The following is a 15,604-nucleotide window of genomic DNA, read 5'->3' as shown; positions in this document are numbered from 1 at the left end:
ATGTCTCCTCGCGATCCAAACTATTGCTGTTGATGGTCCAGGTGAATTTTGGTATTTTTTTCCGTGGGCTGGAAAAACACATGACCTTTGTCTTTTTAAAGTTTATCTGGAGTTGGTTTAGGTCTGTATATTCTGCCAATTTATTTATCAGTCGTTGTAGTCCTCGAGGCGTTTGGGAGAGCAACACAATGTCATCTGCGTATTGCAGGCTTGCTGTTCTCACGTTCCCCAGTTTTGGGGGATCGCCCGGTGTTGTACGTAGGTGGTTATCTAGGTCGGCTGTGAATATATTGAATAAACAGGGGGCCAAGACGCACCCCTGTTTTAGTCCATTCGTGGTGGTGATTTTATTTGTTAGACTTCGGCCATCTCCCATTTTGATTTGGACCCATGTTTTTGAATAAAGGTCTATAATTGCGTTTAATAAACTTCTTGGTGCGCCCCAGGATTTCATTTTTGCCCACAATGCTAGTCTGGGGACCTTATCAAAGGCCGCCTTGAGGTCCACGAAATAGGCGTACAGTACTTTAGAATTTCTGATAGATTGATTGGCCAGAAGTGTTACGGCGGAAATGTTAGCTAAAGTGCCCATTCCGGGACGAAAGCCTGTCTGTGTGTTGGGGATCAATTTGATGTTATCCACCCATTCTTCTAGGTCCTTAAGCAGGTTTGCTGCGTAGATTTTTGCCTCAACGTCTATGAGCGCAATCAGCCTATAATTTGAGGGATTTGCACGGGCCCCTGATTTAAATATTGGGTGTAATATACTTCCTCGCCAGGAATCCGGGATAGTGTGGGATTCCAAAATGTTGTCAAACAATATGGCTAGGTGTTTAGACCAGAATTGTGGATCTTTTTTAAATAGGGCGTTTGGCAGACCGTTGGGACCTGGCGCCCTGTCTGATCTCTGCTTTTTTATGATGTTCATTACTTGTTTTTGTGAGGTCTGGATGTCAACCATTAATTGATCAGACCCTAATGTTTCCAATTCGTTTTGCCGCAATTTTTGTTCCTTTTTTTCTTGTAAGTTGCTGTGGTGTTTCCGATACGAGTTGTTAATCATTTTGTTTGGGGCCTGCGGGATTCGTTTTTGTGTTTCTGGCTTCTTCTGCTTTCTTGATGTTATTTCACTGATGGTACTATGGTGTTTTTGTATCGCCATCCCTATTTCGTTTTCAGTTATAGCTCTGGGTGCGGTCTGTAGATTGTAAGTGGCTTCTATATGGGTTCGCCATGTATGCTCTGTTATATCGGAGTTGAAATGCCGATATTTTCCATTGGATAAAACATTATTCTGGGCCCAAAATTGTTTGGAGTTTTTTTGTCCACTTACATAGAGCATTTTTGTCCAGAGCTGCTCGTTATATTTACGTTTTGCGACCCGAGTCTCTTTTTTTAGGTTGCTTTTCATTTGTTTGATTGATGTCAAGGCCTCCTGTGAAGGTTGTTGGCCTTGGGTTCGCAAATGTCTCAGTGCTTTATTTAGTATTTGTTTTTTTGTCCTTAGTGCTTTGGTGTACCATTCTGAGCTGCTGATCCAGGCCAGTTTTTGGTTTTTGGAGCTTGGTATAAACCTTCTTTGCAAGCTGTTAACCAAGGACTCCCAAGCCTCAATCCCCAATGGTATTGCTCCTGTAGTTGACAGGAAGTCTGTGCAGGACTCCATGATTTTATCTACAGTGTTTTCATTCCATATTAGCCGTTTTAGATTGTACAATTGAGTGAAGTGCGTCAACGCACTTGATTCCAAAGAGTTTTCCCTAAACTACACTAATAACCATTTATTAGGACCCGGATCCCCCAGCATGCTCCCCGCTCCCTCCCTATAACCAGACAACCCACATGAGAATCAACAACAGAGATTTGTGTGGGTGTAAAACGGCCATGTTTAATATTTTGACATTTCATAAACATGACAAGGCATTTCAAAATTCATTATATACAGTTATCAACACAATTTTTATTCTTGACTTCTTGACTTCGTGATCTTCTTCCACCAGATTAAGATTCTAATCCTCCAGCACTAAGGGGGCTTCCGGCTCCCCTCTTCCATGCCGTGCATCCACGCGAGGTGGAACCCACCTGCGCCCCATGAGGAGTGGACCCCCAACCACTGATCCTTGTCCGCCTTCTCCAGGGGCCCACCCTCCGACCACCAGGCTGACCAGGAACCCAGGAGGCTCGTAACCTGTCGCCCTAGCCTCCCCAGTCGGGGCCCTATTTCACAGCGGAGAGCTTACCGTCTCCCCCCTCAGTGCTGGCCTAGGGAGTACGCAAGGCGGACTCCCATCTATTCCGTCGGTCAATTTTACTGTTCCAAGGTCTTTCTACCGCAACACGCCCCTCTAATCCACTGAGCTAAAGGGACGGGTGGGTGGGAGTTTAAAGCTACACAAGGGGATGTAGGAGGGAGAAGCTTCTGGGAGGCCGCCACCGATCCGGTGCAACAGAGGAAGGAGAGGCCGGGGTCCCTGCCCCTGGAGCCTAAATAGGTCACCAAGCTCCGCCCTCTGTCACACCGGAAGTGCGTCCTCCTGCCCCGGAAGAGTTACGCGGCCGGTCGCCCATTGGGGCAGACCGCCGGCCCCTTATCTAGACAAGACAAGGTAGGGGCGGGGGCCGGGTCCGAAGTGCGCGCTCGCCGATGCTCTGCTCGCGCTTGGCATAGGACCCGGATCCCCCAGCATGCTCCCCGCTCCCTCCCTATAACCAGACAACCCACATGAGAATCAACAACAGAGATTTGTGTGGGTGTAAAACGGCCATGTTTAATATTTTGACATTTCATAAACATGACAAGGCATTTCAAAATTAATTATATACAGTTATCAACACAATTCTTATTCTTGACTTCTTGACTTCGTGATCTTCTTCCACCAGATTAAGATTCTAATCCTCCAGCACTAAGGGGGCTTCCGGCTCCCCTCTTCCATGCCGTGCATCCACGCGAGGTGGAACCCACCTGCGCCCCATGAGGAGTGGACCCCCAACCACTGATCCTTGTCCGCCTTCTCCAGGGGCCCACCCTCCGACCACCAGGCTGACCAGGAACCCAGGAGGCTCGTAACCTGTCGCCCTAGCCTCCCCAGCCGGGGCCCTATTTCACAGCGGAGAGCTTACCGTCTCCCCCCTCAGTGCTGGCCTAGGGAGTACGCAAGGCGGACTCCCGTCTATTCCGTCGGTCAATTTTACTGTTCCAAGGTCTTTCTACCGCCACAAAGGTGATCCGGGCCCACAGGTCCGTCACCTTCCCCACCTGCGCTCTGAATGAAAGACCCTAATCCTCTAACCCAGCTATATGTGTCCGATAACTGCACTCCATTATTGCGATACATCACCTCACTGGGAAACCATTCGGTGCGGAATGCGACACCAGCGGCCCTTCCCTGAGCACAACCTGGTCGCTTCACCCTGATCCGCCTCTCAATGCCCTGAAGCTGTACTCCAACCTTGTGATACGTCACCTCACCGGAGACCATTCGGATGGAACGTTCCACAAGCGGCCCTTCCCCGAGCCCAACTTGGGCAATTCCTCCTTGAGCCGCCTCACCGAGACATTCCAGGCTCTCGACTTCTTCCCGGGGCCACCCGCCTCGACACAGGAACACTGTTCCTCCTCATGCCTCCCGGCCACACCACTCGCTGCTGACATAGTCGCCTCGTGGCATGACGCACGAACGAGTGCCCCGTGCCCACACCACTTTCGCGGGCACACTTCTGAACAGGAGAGAAATAGAAAAGTCAAGTATGGTCATCGGCAAATTATCAGCATTTCTGACAACCATTCTGGCCAAACGTGTCTCATAAAATCGTTGGACGCCCAGCGCCCGACCTATTCCATTGTGCTGTCTGGTAAGCCTGCCTCTGCTGTTAGCGTTGCCACACCTATCCTGACAGGAGGGGCCGAGTATCCTAACGCGCCCAGTCCCAGTCCCAGTCCCGCTAATGGTAATCCAAATGCCTTACTTTGGTACTGCTGCCAACAGTCAACCTACTACATGTACAACCCCCATGCATGTCCCACTCCCGCTGAGCGCCAGGAAAACTGTGCTATACATTCCTATGGGAACGCTCAGCCCGTTTTATTCTGTGTATTCCTGAGCCAAACTAAGTGAGCACGGGAGACTGAGAGAAAGGTAGTGTATAGTTTCCATGATCCCGGGGATCAGGGATGTCCTGTTCCAGGGATGCTAAGAACTAGGCGGAGATTCAAGCTGATCCCGGTAGCCTAATGTAAACGGGGGGGGGGGGTGCATGGAGACAGTCTGCCTGTAAACCTAGTCTATGATATCCCATCCTGACAAACCAGTATATGGTATATGGGAACCACACGCCAGTTGAAGGCTGGGTCCTATGTTCTCAAACAAGGCAGCAAAAGCAGTGTAAATCTCGCTACTCCGTATTTACCCAAATCTGGCCTGCTTCCTAGGTTGATTATTGACGAGAGGGGGATCTTGGAGGGAATTAATAACGCAGTTGATCATATGGATTCCCCTCTTGAATTAGCAGTGCAATGAAACTGTATGTACACGATAAGCAAACTATAAGCCCTTGAGACTACTATGCAAGGTAAACCAATGGCGCTAGCCTCATTTGTCTCAAGTGCTAGCAATAAACGCCTTTACTCGGAGGTAAGAGAGCATTCCTGCCCTATTTAGATCGCACAGAGCAGTAGCAGTTAAGGCCCGACACGGGCACTTTGTGCAAGAAGAAGAACTATTCGTATACACATTCATTGCGGTGTCCTTTGCAGCCATATGAGTTTCAATGCTTGTACGTTCTGCCCCTACTGATCCCTTTATTTACACCGAGTATAGACTTGGACCCTCGCGACAGTCTGTTCCCATTACGTTCCCCTCTGGTCTAATTGTGGATCTGCAAACCATAAGCACTTACCAACCAAACCCAGCCATAGGGTATAAGGTGTGAACAAAACAATTGCCCTTTCTTATATCCGGGTCTGATTACCGAAATTCTCATACATGCAGACACAAAGATCACAGCAATTCAGTCTTGTTCCAATAAAATTGCTAAACCCACAATTTTGAAGAGATAACATTCGACACTCTTAGTCTCGTAACACCTACGCCTCCAAGAGCCACTCCTCCGAGGACATCGTGTATGATGCATAGATTAGAATGATTGCCAATAAGGGACCTTGTAGCATTCACCCCTGAATGACAACAGTTCAGTTGCCCAACTCAAGAAAATCAACACAGTAAATATGACGACATACATTCGTGTCTTTTTCTCCTTCATAGGAGTGTGATGACTACTAGGGAGTGTTTCTACTGTCATGTGGCAGCGATGGCCTTTCAAGTCCGTAATGCACCTTGCGATGGCCCCCTGAGCAGTACCTTGGGCCCTGGCACCTGTTTAATTACAAATTCAGCATACAGGCGTGTGCGCGCATGTTTGGTAATATGTGCATGCCTTGCAACTGTGTTAATGTCTACGATGTGTACCTCTCATATGTACGCGTGCACGCCTAGGTATGGATGGGCGATGCTGTCTCCATGTGCTGTGCGTCCGACGGTTCACATGTGCACTATCTAGTGTGTTTGCAATATGCACACATGTGCGTATGATGTAGATATGTTTATGTTTTAATTGTGCATGTACATCATTAGCGCGTGTGCGTATTTAATCGGCCTGTGCTTGTCTTAAATATACATACATATGGAAGGCCAAAGGGTGAAAACGACGGGTGTTCCTGTGCACAGTAGCCGCGAGTGTTCGGGATGCATATGTGTTTAATATATGTGTATACGTTAAATGAAGAGAATCTTAACACATACACGTTGTCTTGTATATATCGACAGTCTCGCTGTTTCCTCCACATCTCGGGGCACCCTGGGCCCCCGATGCCTGGCCCCATCGCCCGGTAAGGCCCCGGCTACGGCGGGGGGCATAGGTCAGGCAGTGGCCGTGTCCTTCCGCTTCGAGGGGCAGCTGGCCGGGGCAGGGGACCCCTGTCGCCCCTAGAGCCCAGCAGAGCTGATAATTACAGCCCTCGAGTTTGGAATCAGCGAGAGGCCAGGGGCTCGGAACTGCAGGGCAAACAGGCGGGGAGACTTCTGCTTATAGGGACGTGCGTATGCAATATTCGCAATGTAATCAGATATATCTTAATGCATGCACGCAAACATAAACACGCATCGCAATGTGTGCACACGCATCTACGTATATATAAGTATCATTCCCATACATGTATCATAGCCACTTATACATGGAGACCCAGGTTAGAAATGCATTACACGTGTGTGTTTATGCTAGTGTGTATGTATCTATCTTTCCATACACCCGTATTGATATAATCATGTGCGTATATTCGCGCGCACGCACGCGTATAGATGTAGCAATGAGCGAGAGAAAGACTTAGTACATGGATGTTAATATGGCTAGGTTATTGACAACACTGCTTTTCACGTCCATTGCTCCGTGGATAGTGGGCCCATCACACGGGTTCTTTCAGAGGCCTCTTCCGGTCTGCCCCAGGCAGCGTTTGTAGGGGTCACATCTTTCAGACGGTGTTTCCAGGGACCCACATAGTTACTGAGAGAATACACGCATGTGCCGCGACCCATTTAATTGTATGGTGCTCTAACCAAGTGAGGCTCTGTCAACAGTAACTTAGCACTATCATATTGCTTCCTGCCCTCGAGGGAACACATATTGGATGTTCACGTAAATAGCTGTACAAGGACAGGCATTAAAGTGTAATATCGCACGTATTCCACTTTTACGGACCCTGACGCAGCGGAAACGGGTGTGATTTGAAGACACGAGTTTGTCATGCAATCTCTCTCTTCATGCACGGCTTTGCGTGCGTGTGATGCTGGACTGCACGTAAGGCCCGCGCCACAATAGACTGCCCTGCTGGGCCTTCATTTGTGTCTCTTCCTTTCTCACAGTTATTAAGGATTGTGTTTGCATGTGCGCGTTCCACGCGCACACACATACATAGGGAGAGTGATGAACATATATGTTTGTATGCAATATCGATATATATAATCCTATGGTGTGTGGCTTGGCACTGAATGCAGACTCCAGGTTCCAAACATATGAGCCTACACCTTAGAATCTATAGATATGTATAAATTCCGTAAAACAAAAAGATTTGCGCAAAATATCTGCCTTTCTGGAGACGTTTGCCTCGCCTCCATGGAAGTGCGTGTAGAAAGGCTGGCTCTGGCCAGCGGGTCATACCACCCAAAGACAGGGCAGGTTATTAACACGCTCCAGACTGTAGATGCAATCTCCACGGGGCAGGCGGCTGGAGAGGCAGCCAATTCCGAGCCGGAAGGGCCCACCCCGGCTTCCCAACACGGCCTGCCCGCACCGCGTAAATCTTACCAGAGTTATGTTGTTCCTTATCTGCCGGGCCCTGCTTGGCACGTGTTTATTTTTCCCCCGACTGCCTATCTGGCCGGGAGAGGCCATGCGATCGTCCTGGGGATGCGATGGAGTGTACTCCCCGCACCCCTCAGCCCGCCCACGTCGACCAGGAAGGAGCCCGCAGGCCCAGGAGCCCTGCCGGCAGCCGCAGACCACAGGAGCAGACTCACTACTATTGCCCTCCCCGGACCCCCCTCCCGCAATCCGCGGCTGCACACAGGCCCCCCCCCGGCGCCCGACTCCTTACCTGGCGAGATGGACGGCTGCAACCCGACGCGCTTCTCCTCCTCGACGCCGCACATCACGCACTCGGCTGTGCTGAAACTCCGACCTCCGCCTCCTAATTCCGGACGAAGGAATTCGAGAATTTAAAAGTTTAAAGCTACACAAGGGGATGTAGGAGGGAGAAGCTTCTGGGAGGCCGCCACCGATCCGGTGCAACAGAGGAAGGAGAGGCCGGGGTCCCTGCCCCTGGGGCCTAAATAGGTCACCAAGCTCCGCCCTCTGTCACACCGGAAGTGCGTCCTCCTGCCCCGGAAGAGTTACGCGGCCGGTCGCCCATTGGGGCAGACCGGCCGCCCTTATCTAGATAAGACAAGGTAGGGGCGGGGGCCGGGGGGCTGGGTCCTAAGTGCGCGCTCGCCGATGCTCTGCTCGCGCTTGGCAATAGCACTTACTAATACATGTTTATTCCTATATAAAGTATCTCTTTTTTAGCAGCCTTGGAATGATGAAAGATTGTGCAGTGTACATGTAGGTCCATGATGCTGGTTCATTATTACTAAGCTGTATTACAAAGATGGTAGCTGGTAATCTGCAGGTAACACGCGACTCTGCAACAAAAATATGAATCCAGCGTGTTCTCTAAGTAAAACAAAAATTTGCAATCTTCAAGTTACACACTTTGCTTTACAGCTGGTGCATTAAACTTTTAAGTAACTCATGAGGAAGCAAGCCTTTGATTATACTGCATACGCTGCAAGGGCATGAACCTCCAGAGTTATCTTAGTGCTCTTATACCCTGGGATTTGCTGGGTACAGAAAGATGTCTGCAGTGGGTGCCTGAAACCAGTAAGGTGTTTGAAAATGCAGTCTGTTTGTGAACAGTAAAGTAAGACAGAACAGATTTACAATCACATGAACAACTGGGAGGAGATGGGGAGGGGATGTGGGCTGATGGCTAGAGCGGCGACATTGAACCCGGAGAACCTGGTTTGAGTCTCTGCAGGGGTGGTAATCATTCTGTGATCCTGGGCAAATCACTTAATCTCCCAGTGCCTAACAACAAGAATGTGTCAGTCTGTAATGCAACTGGCTCGCGTGTAAAGTGCTCTGTTACCTTCGGGTCGAGTTCGAGCTATATAAAACTTTTTTTTTTTAAGGAGTTTGTTGCACGAGGCCTACATTTTTAGAACGCAGAGGCCTCACAGTATTCTATGTCTCCTTATAAAAGTACTCTGAATGTTCGTCTTTGTGTAGTGCTCTGTACGTGACCCCCAACTCTTTTTGTTTGTTTGCCCAAAGTTTAGAAAGTGTTTGTGTACAGTCTAAGTCACAAGCAGTCTGACTCTCCCCTGCAGGGAAAATGTGCCAAAAATGTGTGAATCACTTGTGTACTGAGAAAAGACCTTTAATAAGAAGTAACGCCCTAAGATCTCTCACCAGTCAGCTGTGAGATTACAAACGAGGTCTTAGACTTAAAAAAAAACTCATGTCCCTGCTGTAAACACTGCACGGGAAACACAGCTGAACTCATGCTCTTTACGGTGAGATGACATTAGTGCGGACGGCGCAGCGCTGAGACGCAGGGCTCAGCCTCTGCCGTCAGTAAAAAGGCCAAAGCCCACACTGCGGCCCACATTTCCACGGCGTCCGCCTCCCGAGCGAGTGAGATGTCCAATGCGCTGATAAGGGGGTGACATTTTCCATGTCGTGTAAATTGGCGTGGCTTGTTTCCGCGTGGCGGGGTCTGACCGCCACCCCTGCCCTTTTCCCTCAGCCCTTCGCTCTCTGTCAGTCTGCGGCGCTCACGGCGAGAGCGGGCTGGCGTCATGCGTCAGCTGTGGCCCGACGCAGGCTAATTTATTGTTTTTAATTTTATGGTGCTAACTGTGCACTTTTGATTAATATGTCATATTAATGGCTGCTCTGATGCATGTTGGCGGTTGAGTTTCAGCCTGTGCGGAATCGGAATTCCAAAATGTGGGAGTTTCCCTGACACATTCCAGCAGGCAAAACCTGGTGACATTTATAAGAGAAAAGGCCAAATAAAATGTCAAAATGTGCATTTCGTTGGGGCAAAAAAAAGAATCTTCATGTTATAACTCATTCTCAGGGGGATCAAATCTGTAAGCACTAGCCGCGGTTGTTACGTAGACTTTTCTCTTTGTCAGCCGTCCCACTTGGACGGCCTGGCCTACTTTCCTTCTGAAGTAAAAGGTTTATTATCTTTATGGGGCCATGTGTTTGGCCCCATAAAGATAAGAAACCTTTTACGCCAGAAGGAAGGCAGGCCAGGCCGTCCAAGTTGGACGGCAGAAAAAGAGAAAAGTCTACGTCAGCAAAAGCTCTTTTCCAATGGCTGGCCACGGTTTAGCATAAACAGTGACGCCGGTCAATGGGAAAGAGGGGCGGGGCTTAAAGCCCGATACTGAAGCACCCCTAAATCATTAAATCTTGCCGGGAAGACGACGCTTGTGCGCAGTCCACGCAAGGCCGAGACCTAAAAAACGGTTAGAAACTAAAATTAACCTCTGAGACCCATTTGGACAGAGACAGATAAAGTAGTTACTGCGGTGTGCTTTTTAACAACTTCAATAATAGTGTGGCTAATACACCACATAGTATCTCGGTGCATCCTCGCAGTGTCCATTTGTATCATCCACCAGCTCACAGCACACTCTGGAGAGTCGAGTGGGACCTCACACCGGGGCGCAAGGAGTGAACTGAACACCACAAGGTTGATGGTTGTTGAAGCGGGATACGGTTTTTGCTGTGGCTAGAGATACAGAGGGAAAGCATAACTGAGAGTAGGGGGCAAAGGAAGGAATGCCATAAATGGATTGAAACTGGCTGGTTGTGGAGAACAGCATAACTCTCATGACGCCCTATGAATGTCACATGGACCCTTCAATGCCAACAACACTCATGGTGGCCAAGCCTCAGAAATAAGACGCTGTGAATTTGGTGGGGGGGGGTCATGTAGGATTGTGTTGAACCCGCTTTGTAAAATTGACCATAAGCGAAACATCCAGTACTTATAAATGTCACGTGTATTCTCTGCGATTTCCTTGCATGTCATGATTCTTCACATATGAATAATCCTTGATTAGATCGAGTTTCTTCTACATGTATGTGCAATGTCATTTGAGTCTTCCATCTCGCCCTCTGTAGAACATTGTTGCTGTGGGCGCGGGTTTCTGTGACGGGCTGGGGTTTGGTGACAACACCAAGGCAGCGGTTATCCGGCTCGGCCTGATGGAGATGATCGCCTTTGCCAAGCTCTTCTGCAAGGGCCCCGTCACGTCCGCCACGTTTCTGGAGAGCTGCGGAGTGGCGGATCTCATTACCACGTGCTATGGCGGCAGGAACCGGAAAGTAGCTGAGGCCTTTGCCAAAACAGGAAAAGTGAGCACTGCATTATGCACTTCATTTCTGGGGAAGGCATGCGTATATCAGTCTCTGTCAATATGTACCTGTGTGTAAGGTTATCTGTACCTCTATATCCTGTCTCTTAGTACTCACATGTATGACCCTGTACTAGTGTCCACCTGTCTGCTTTTAAATGTGTGATTGTGTATCTGTATGCATCTAATTGTACCTGACTGAGAGAGCGAGAGAGAGAGAGAGAGAGAGAGAGAGAGAGAGAGAGAGAGAGAGAGAGAGAGAGAGAGAGAGAGAGAGAGTGTGTGTGTGTGTGTGTGTGTGTGTGTGTGTGTGTGTGTGTGTGTGTGTGTGTGTGTGTGTGTGTGTGTGTGTGTGTGTGTGTGTGTGTGTGTGTGTGTGTGTGTGTGTGTGTGTGTGTGTGTGTGTGTGTGTGTGTGTGTGTGTGTGTGTGTGTGTGTGTGTGTGTGTGTGTGTGTGTGTGTGTGTGTGTGTGTGTGTGTGTGTGTGTGTGTGTGTGTGTGTGTGTGTGTGTGTGTGTGTGTGTGTGTGTGTGTGTGTGTGTGTGTGTGTGTGTGTGTGTGTGTGTGTGTGTGTGTGTGTGTGTGTGTGTGTGTGTGTGTGTGTGTGTGTGTGTGTGTGTGTGTGTGTGTGTGTGTGTGTGTGTGTGTGTGTGTGTGTGTGTGTGTGTGTATATATATATATATATATATATATATATATATATATATATATATATATATATATATATATATATATAAATCGAGAATGACTTTGACTTTTTGTGCCTTCTTATCTCTGGCTGACATGGTGACTGTTCCTATGTGCCTGTTTATCTATGCTCTACCAAGGTGTCTCTGCCCTTTTTAGCTGTCAGCATATGCCTTGTGATTGGTGCTTTTGTGTGTGTGTTATCTGCATGTGATTGGTTCTACTCTGCTTCCCTGGGTCACCTGTCGCTACATCTTCCCCTCCAACCCCTGGGCCCTATATACTTGCCTGGTCATCTACATGTGTGGTAAAGAGACCGGAATGCATTTTGTTATAAGGGAGAAGTAATGTTGATTGCAGTAGGGTTGTATGGGATGTCCATTGATGATCGTATGCCTCATCATGTGCTCCCCAGTCCATCGAGGAGCTAGAGCGGGAGATGCTGAATGGGCAGAAGCTGCAGGGACCGCAGACCTCGGCCGAGCTCAACCACATCCTGAAGGCCAAAAACCTGGTGGACAAGTGAGTGTTCGTCTTCCTGCGCCTTGCTGCCCTCAGCCACCCTACCACGCATTCTGTATCCCCCCAGTAGCTGCCTGTGTACTCACTGTCTGTTCGGCTATTGGTGTTCATTCTGCTTTATCAGATAACTCTGATGCCCTTTCTGTGCACAGGGTGTTCACTCAGGATCATTGCAGGCAATGTGTACACATTGTAGTCAAACGTTTATTGTAAGCTTTGTGCACACATTGTGAAGCCACATACTGATTGCAGGCTTTGTACACTGTGGCCACAGTCTCATTGCATGCATTGTGTACATACTCCCATTGCAGGCTTTGCAACTAGTGTTCAGTCACACACTCGTTGCAGGCACACAATGTTGTCAAACAATCATTAATGGCATTGTGTACAGCCTTTACTGTCACTCAGACACTCCAGGCATTGTGTACACCCTATATGGTCAAATGCCTATTGCAGGCGTTGTGCACACGCGGTGTGAGGGGGGGGGGTCACAAACTAATTGTTGGATTTACACATGCAGTGGGCTAACATTGTTTTCTTGTATTTGCTGTTTTGAGTATTTTTTATTTTTCAAAGTGGGACCTAGATGGACTTTTGAAAATGTTCCCAATTTTTATACTGACCTTGATTTAAAAATACACTAATCAGGTGGCAACTCAAGTAGTTAATGTTTCAAATTACAGAGCTTAGACATTCTCATGCTGCATTTCTGAGCCTGCTGGGTTGCACGTGTGCAGGCTTGGTGTCAGGATGTGGAGTTCCTAACTATTCAGCCTGCATGTGAAGGCACACCGCGTGCACATGTGCACTGGGTATGTAGGTACACTGTAGGTATTTTGGCTGCAAATGCAAGCGCGTAGGTTGCAAATGTTGCGCTCTGTGAAAGGACCAACCTTGCTTTTGTAGTCGGATTGTCACATTGAGTGCGCATGCGCACTATGTTTTTCAGTGCACATAGTTTGCCCTGGTAGAGTGCGCATGTGAGAGCACATGGCTTCTCTATGCACACTTTTTATCCAAGCCCGTATACCTTACCAATGCACAGGATGTATTGGGTGGGAACATTTTACACTTTCATTAAACACATGGAGGCGCATACTGCTAGAACATGTGATAGTAGGGCAGACTTGAAAACAATCCGCAACCACAGTGTGCAAGTGATAGGGCGTGGCTTGTGTGGACATCCTACAGCTACATTTCATGGCTCTCATACGTATGTAAGCAGTGACAGTGAGGCTTGCCTTGTTGGGTGCCAGTAAAGTCCCAAAGCTAACAGAAGATGACACAAGGCCATGCACCTCTGATATAGCACACCTACCTATGCTCATGTCTCTCTTTGTTCATCTGCAGGTTCCCGCTCTTCACCGCCGTGCACCAGATTTGCTACGAGGGCCGACCGGTCAAGGAGTTCATCAAGTGCCTCCAGAACCACCCAGAGCACATATAGATGGGGAGTGGACCCTCAAGGTGCCCTCATGGACAAAAGCAGAATGGCTTGCAGAGAGGGGCACTCTATTCCTCCTAGCCCAAAGCCTTCGGCCTGGCCCTCTTTTAAAAGGTTAGGGTCGCCACTTTCCAGAGAAGCCCACTTCTGAGGGTTGCTAACGTTAGTCCACCTGCCACTTGGTTAGAGGCCATGTTTTCTTTTGCTTATTTAACTGCCCTTTGGCAGCTACTTATTGGCTTATAAGTGAGTGAGAAACCAGTGGATGGATGATCCAATCATATCTTGGCCCCACAGTGGCTGGAGCACACTCTTCGCAACCCTATCGACTGGCCACTCTGTCCAAGTTTGTACACCCAACAAAGTGCACCTCATGGGAGCAATGCTGTTTGGCTGTGCAGAGTTTCTTCCCAGGGGGACTCTCTGAATCTATTTAGGCACCAAGAGTTCTCATGTACATTTGTGTTTGTCCCTTGGGCCTGACTGTCTTCATTTGAACACTGAGGTCATCTCGACTTCCTCTCGGGTATCTCTTTTTTCGATCAGTGGTTCTCTACCTGGTGTGCCCAACTAGTTAATGTTTCCTAACTTGCTTACCTTCTCTTCTACAAGCCAGTGATGGTGGCGCCCTGGGACCGGAGGGCGGTTCAGGAAGTGCTGCTGCTCTTAATGGTGTAGGTAACACTGGGCGCAAAGAATGGTTCGAGAAGCTGGTGTTGTTCTCCTTCACAAATGTAATGTTTGCGTTTAATAAACTGTGGCATTAAAGGTCTGAAGTGAGCTGCCCTGAAGCAGTGGAGGGTGATAATCTGTCAAGTGTCTGGACTTTGGATGGTGCTGGTTGAGAAATATTTCTTTATGGCAGTTTCGCAATGCAGTGCCACCTTTGACACACTTCCTATCTCAGGTGATCCTGAGGTAAGAAGGCAGTAGGAGGGCTTATTGGTGTCTGTGGTTCCATCTCCCCTTCAAGACTAGCCAACAGGTTCTAACACTGCACAGGTGGGGCCTAGTTCTAGCTGGTTGAAGTGCAGAGGCTCTGGAGGGCAGCGGCAGGTGAGTCGTGAGTAGGTAGAGGTTGAGGCGGTGCTTTCAGGTTGAGTTTCATTTCAGTGTAGAGTAGTACAGTGACCTGCTCCTCGCACCTATGGATTTGGGGTGGGTTTAGGCTTGTCAATCCCATGAAGGGAATCTGACAGGGGCAGGCGATGGATTAGCATAGAGGGGTGCAGTCGCCAGGACTTGAGGAAGGCTTTGGGAAGGCGGTTCAGAGACTAAGCACAGGCCATGGTGCACGTTTAGGGATGGCCGTACTGTCCTCTGCTTCTGGAAGGGGGAGGAAATATAGATTTGAGTAAGAGGGACGAGTGAAACCTCTGGTTTCCTTTTGAAAGGGGTGGTAAAGTTGGCCAAATCTAGGTGGGCTTGAGTGGGCGGGGTCCACCAGTGCTGGGTAGTGAATGGGGCACCCTGGTGCAGGTGACAGCTTCTAACATGGGCCTCGTGGAGGCCCAGGGGGTATGTAACGTTTACAACGAAATTTTTACAACGCACTACCATTACAACGCAGGCATTACCACGCATACCATTACAACGCATTGCGCTGGGGGGCGCTCTAGGATAGGTAATAAGTTTAATTTTCTATCCAACACCTTCCCTAGTGTCCACGGGGACTGGAGTTGGAATAGAAAATTATACTTACCACTATCCAGCACCTCTAAGCGCTATGCGTTGTAATGGTATGCGTGGTAAAAACCGCGTTGTAAAGGTATGCGTGGTAAAAGTATGCGTTGTAACGTCATACATCCGGCCCAGGGAGCTGGAAGATTATTTTCTTCGGAAGATGCCAGAGACGCGGTCCATGTAGAAACAGCTTTTGAGCCGGGCTACAGACTAGCTGTGGTGGCTCCTTCCATCTGGAATATA

The 15,604-nt window shown here is 48.8% G+C and overlaps 1 protein-coding gene across 1 annotated transcript in view; it reads left to right on the top strand.

The window, feature by feature from the left end:
* The window catches only part of GPD1 (glycerol-3-phosphate dehydrogenase 1), a 101,806-nt gene extending 87,337 nt beyond the window's left edge, over positions 1-14,469 (top strand). Inside the window, exons 6-8 of the mRNA XM_078689124.1 lie at positions 10,792-11,025; positions 12,128-12,234; positions 13,585-14,469. Coding sequence (XP_078545250.1) covers positions 10,792-11,025; positions 12,128-12,234; positions 13,585-13,681 — 438 coding nt within the window. The 3' untranslated portion in view covers positions 13,682-14,469. The remainder of the gene's footprint in view (positions 1-10,791; positions 11,026-12,127; positions 12,235-13,584) is intronic.
* Positions 14,470-15,604: the final 1,135 nt, after the last annotated feature.

The sequence above is a fragment of the Lissotriton helveticus genome, chromosome 1_1 (genome assembly GCF_964261635.1).
Source record: "Lissotriton helveticus chromosome 1_1, aLisHel1.1, whole genome shotgun sequence".
In the NCBI taxonomy this organism is placed as follows: domain Eukaryota; kingdom Metazoa; phylum Chordata; class Amphibia; order Caudata; family Salamandridae; genus Lissotriton; species Lissotriton helveticus.
Note: the sequence above shows the minus strand (reverse complement) of the source record. Positions and strands in the feature narration are given on the sequence as shown.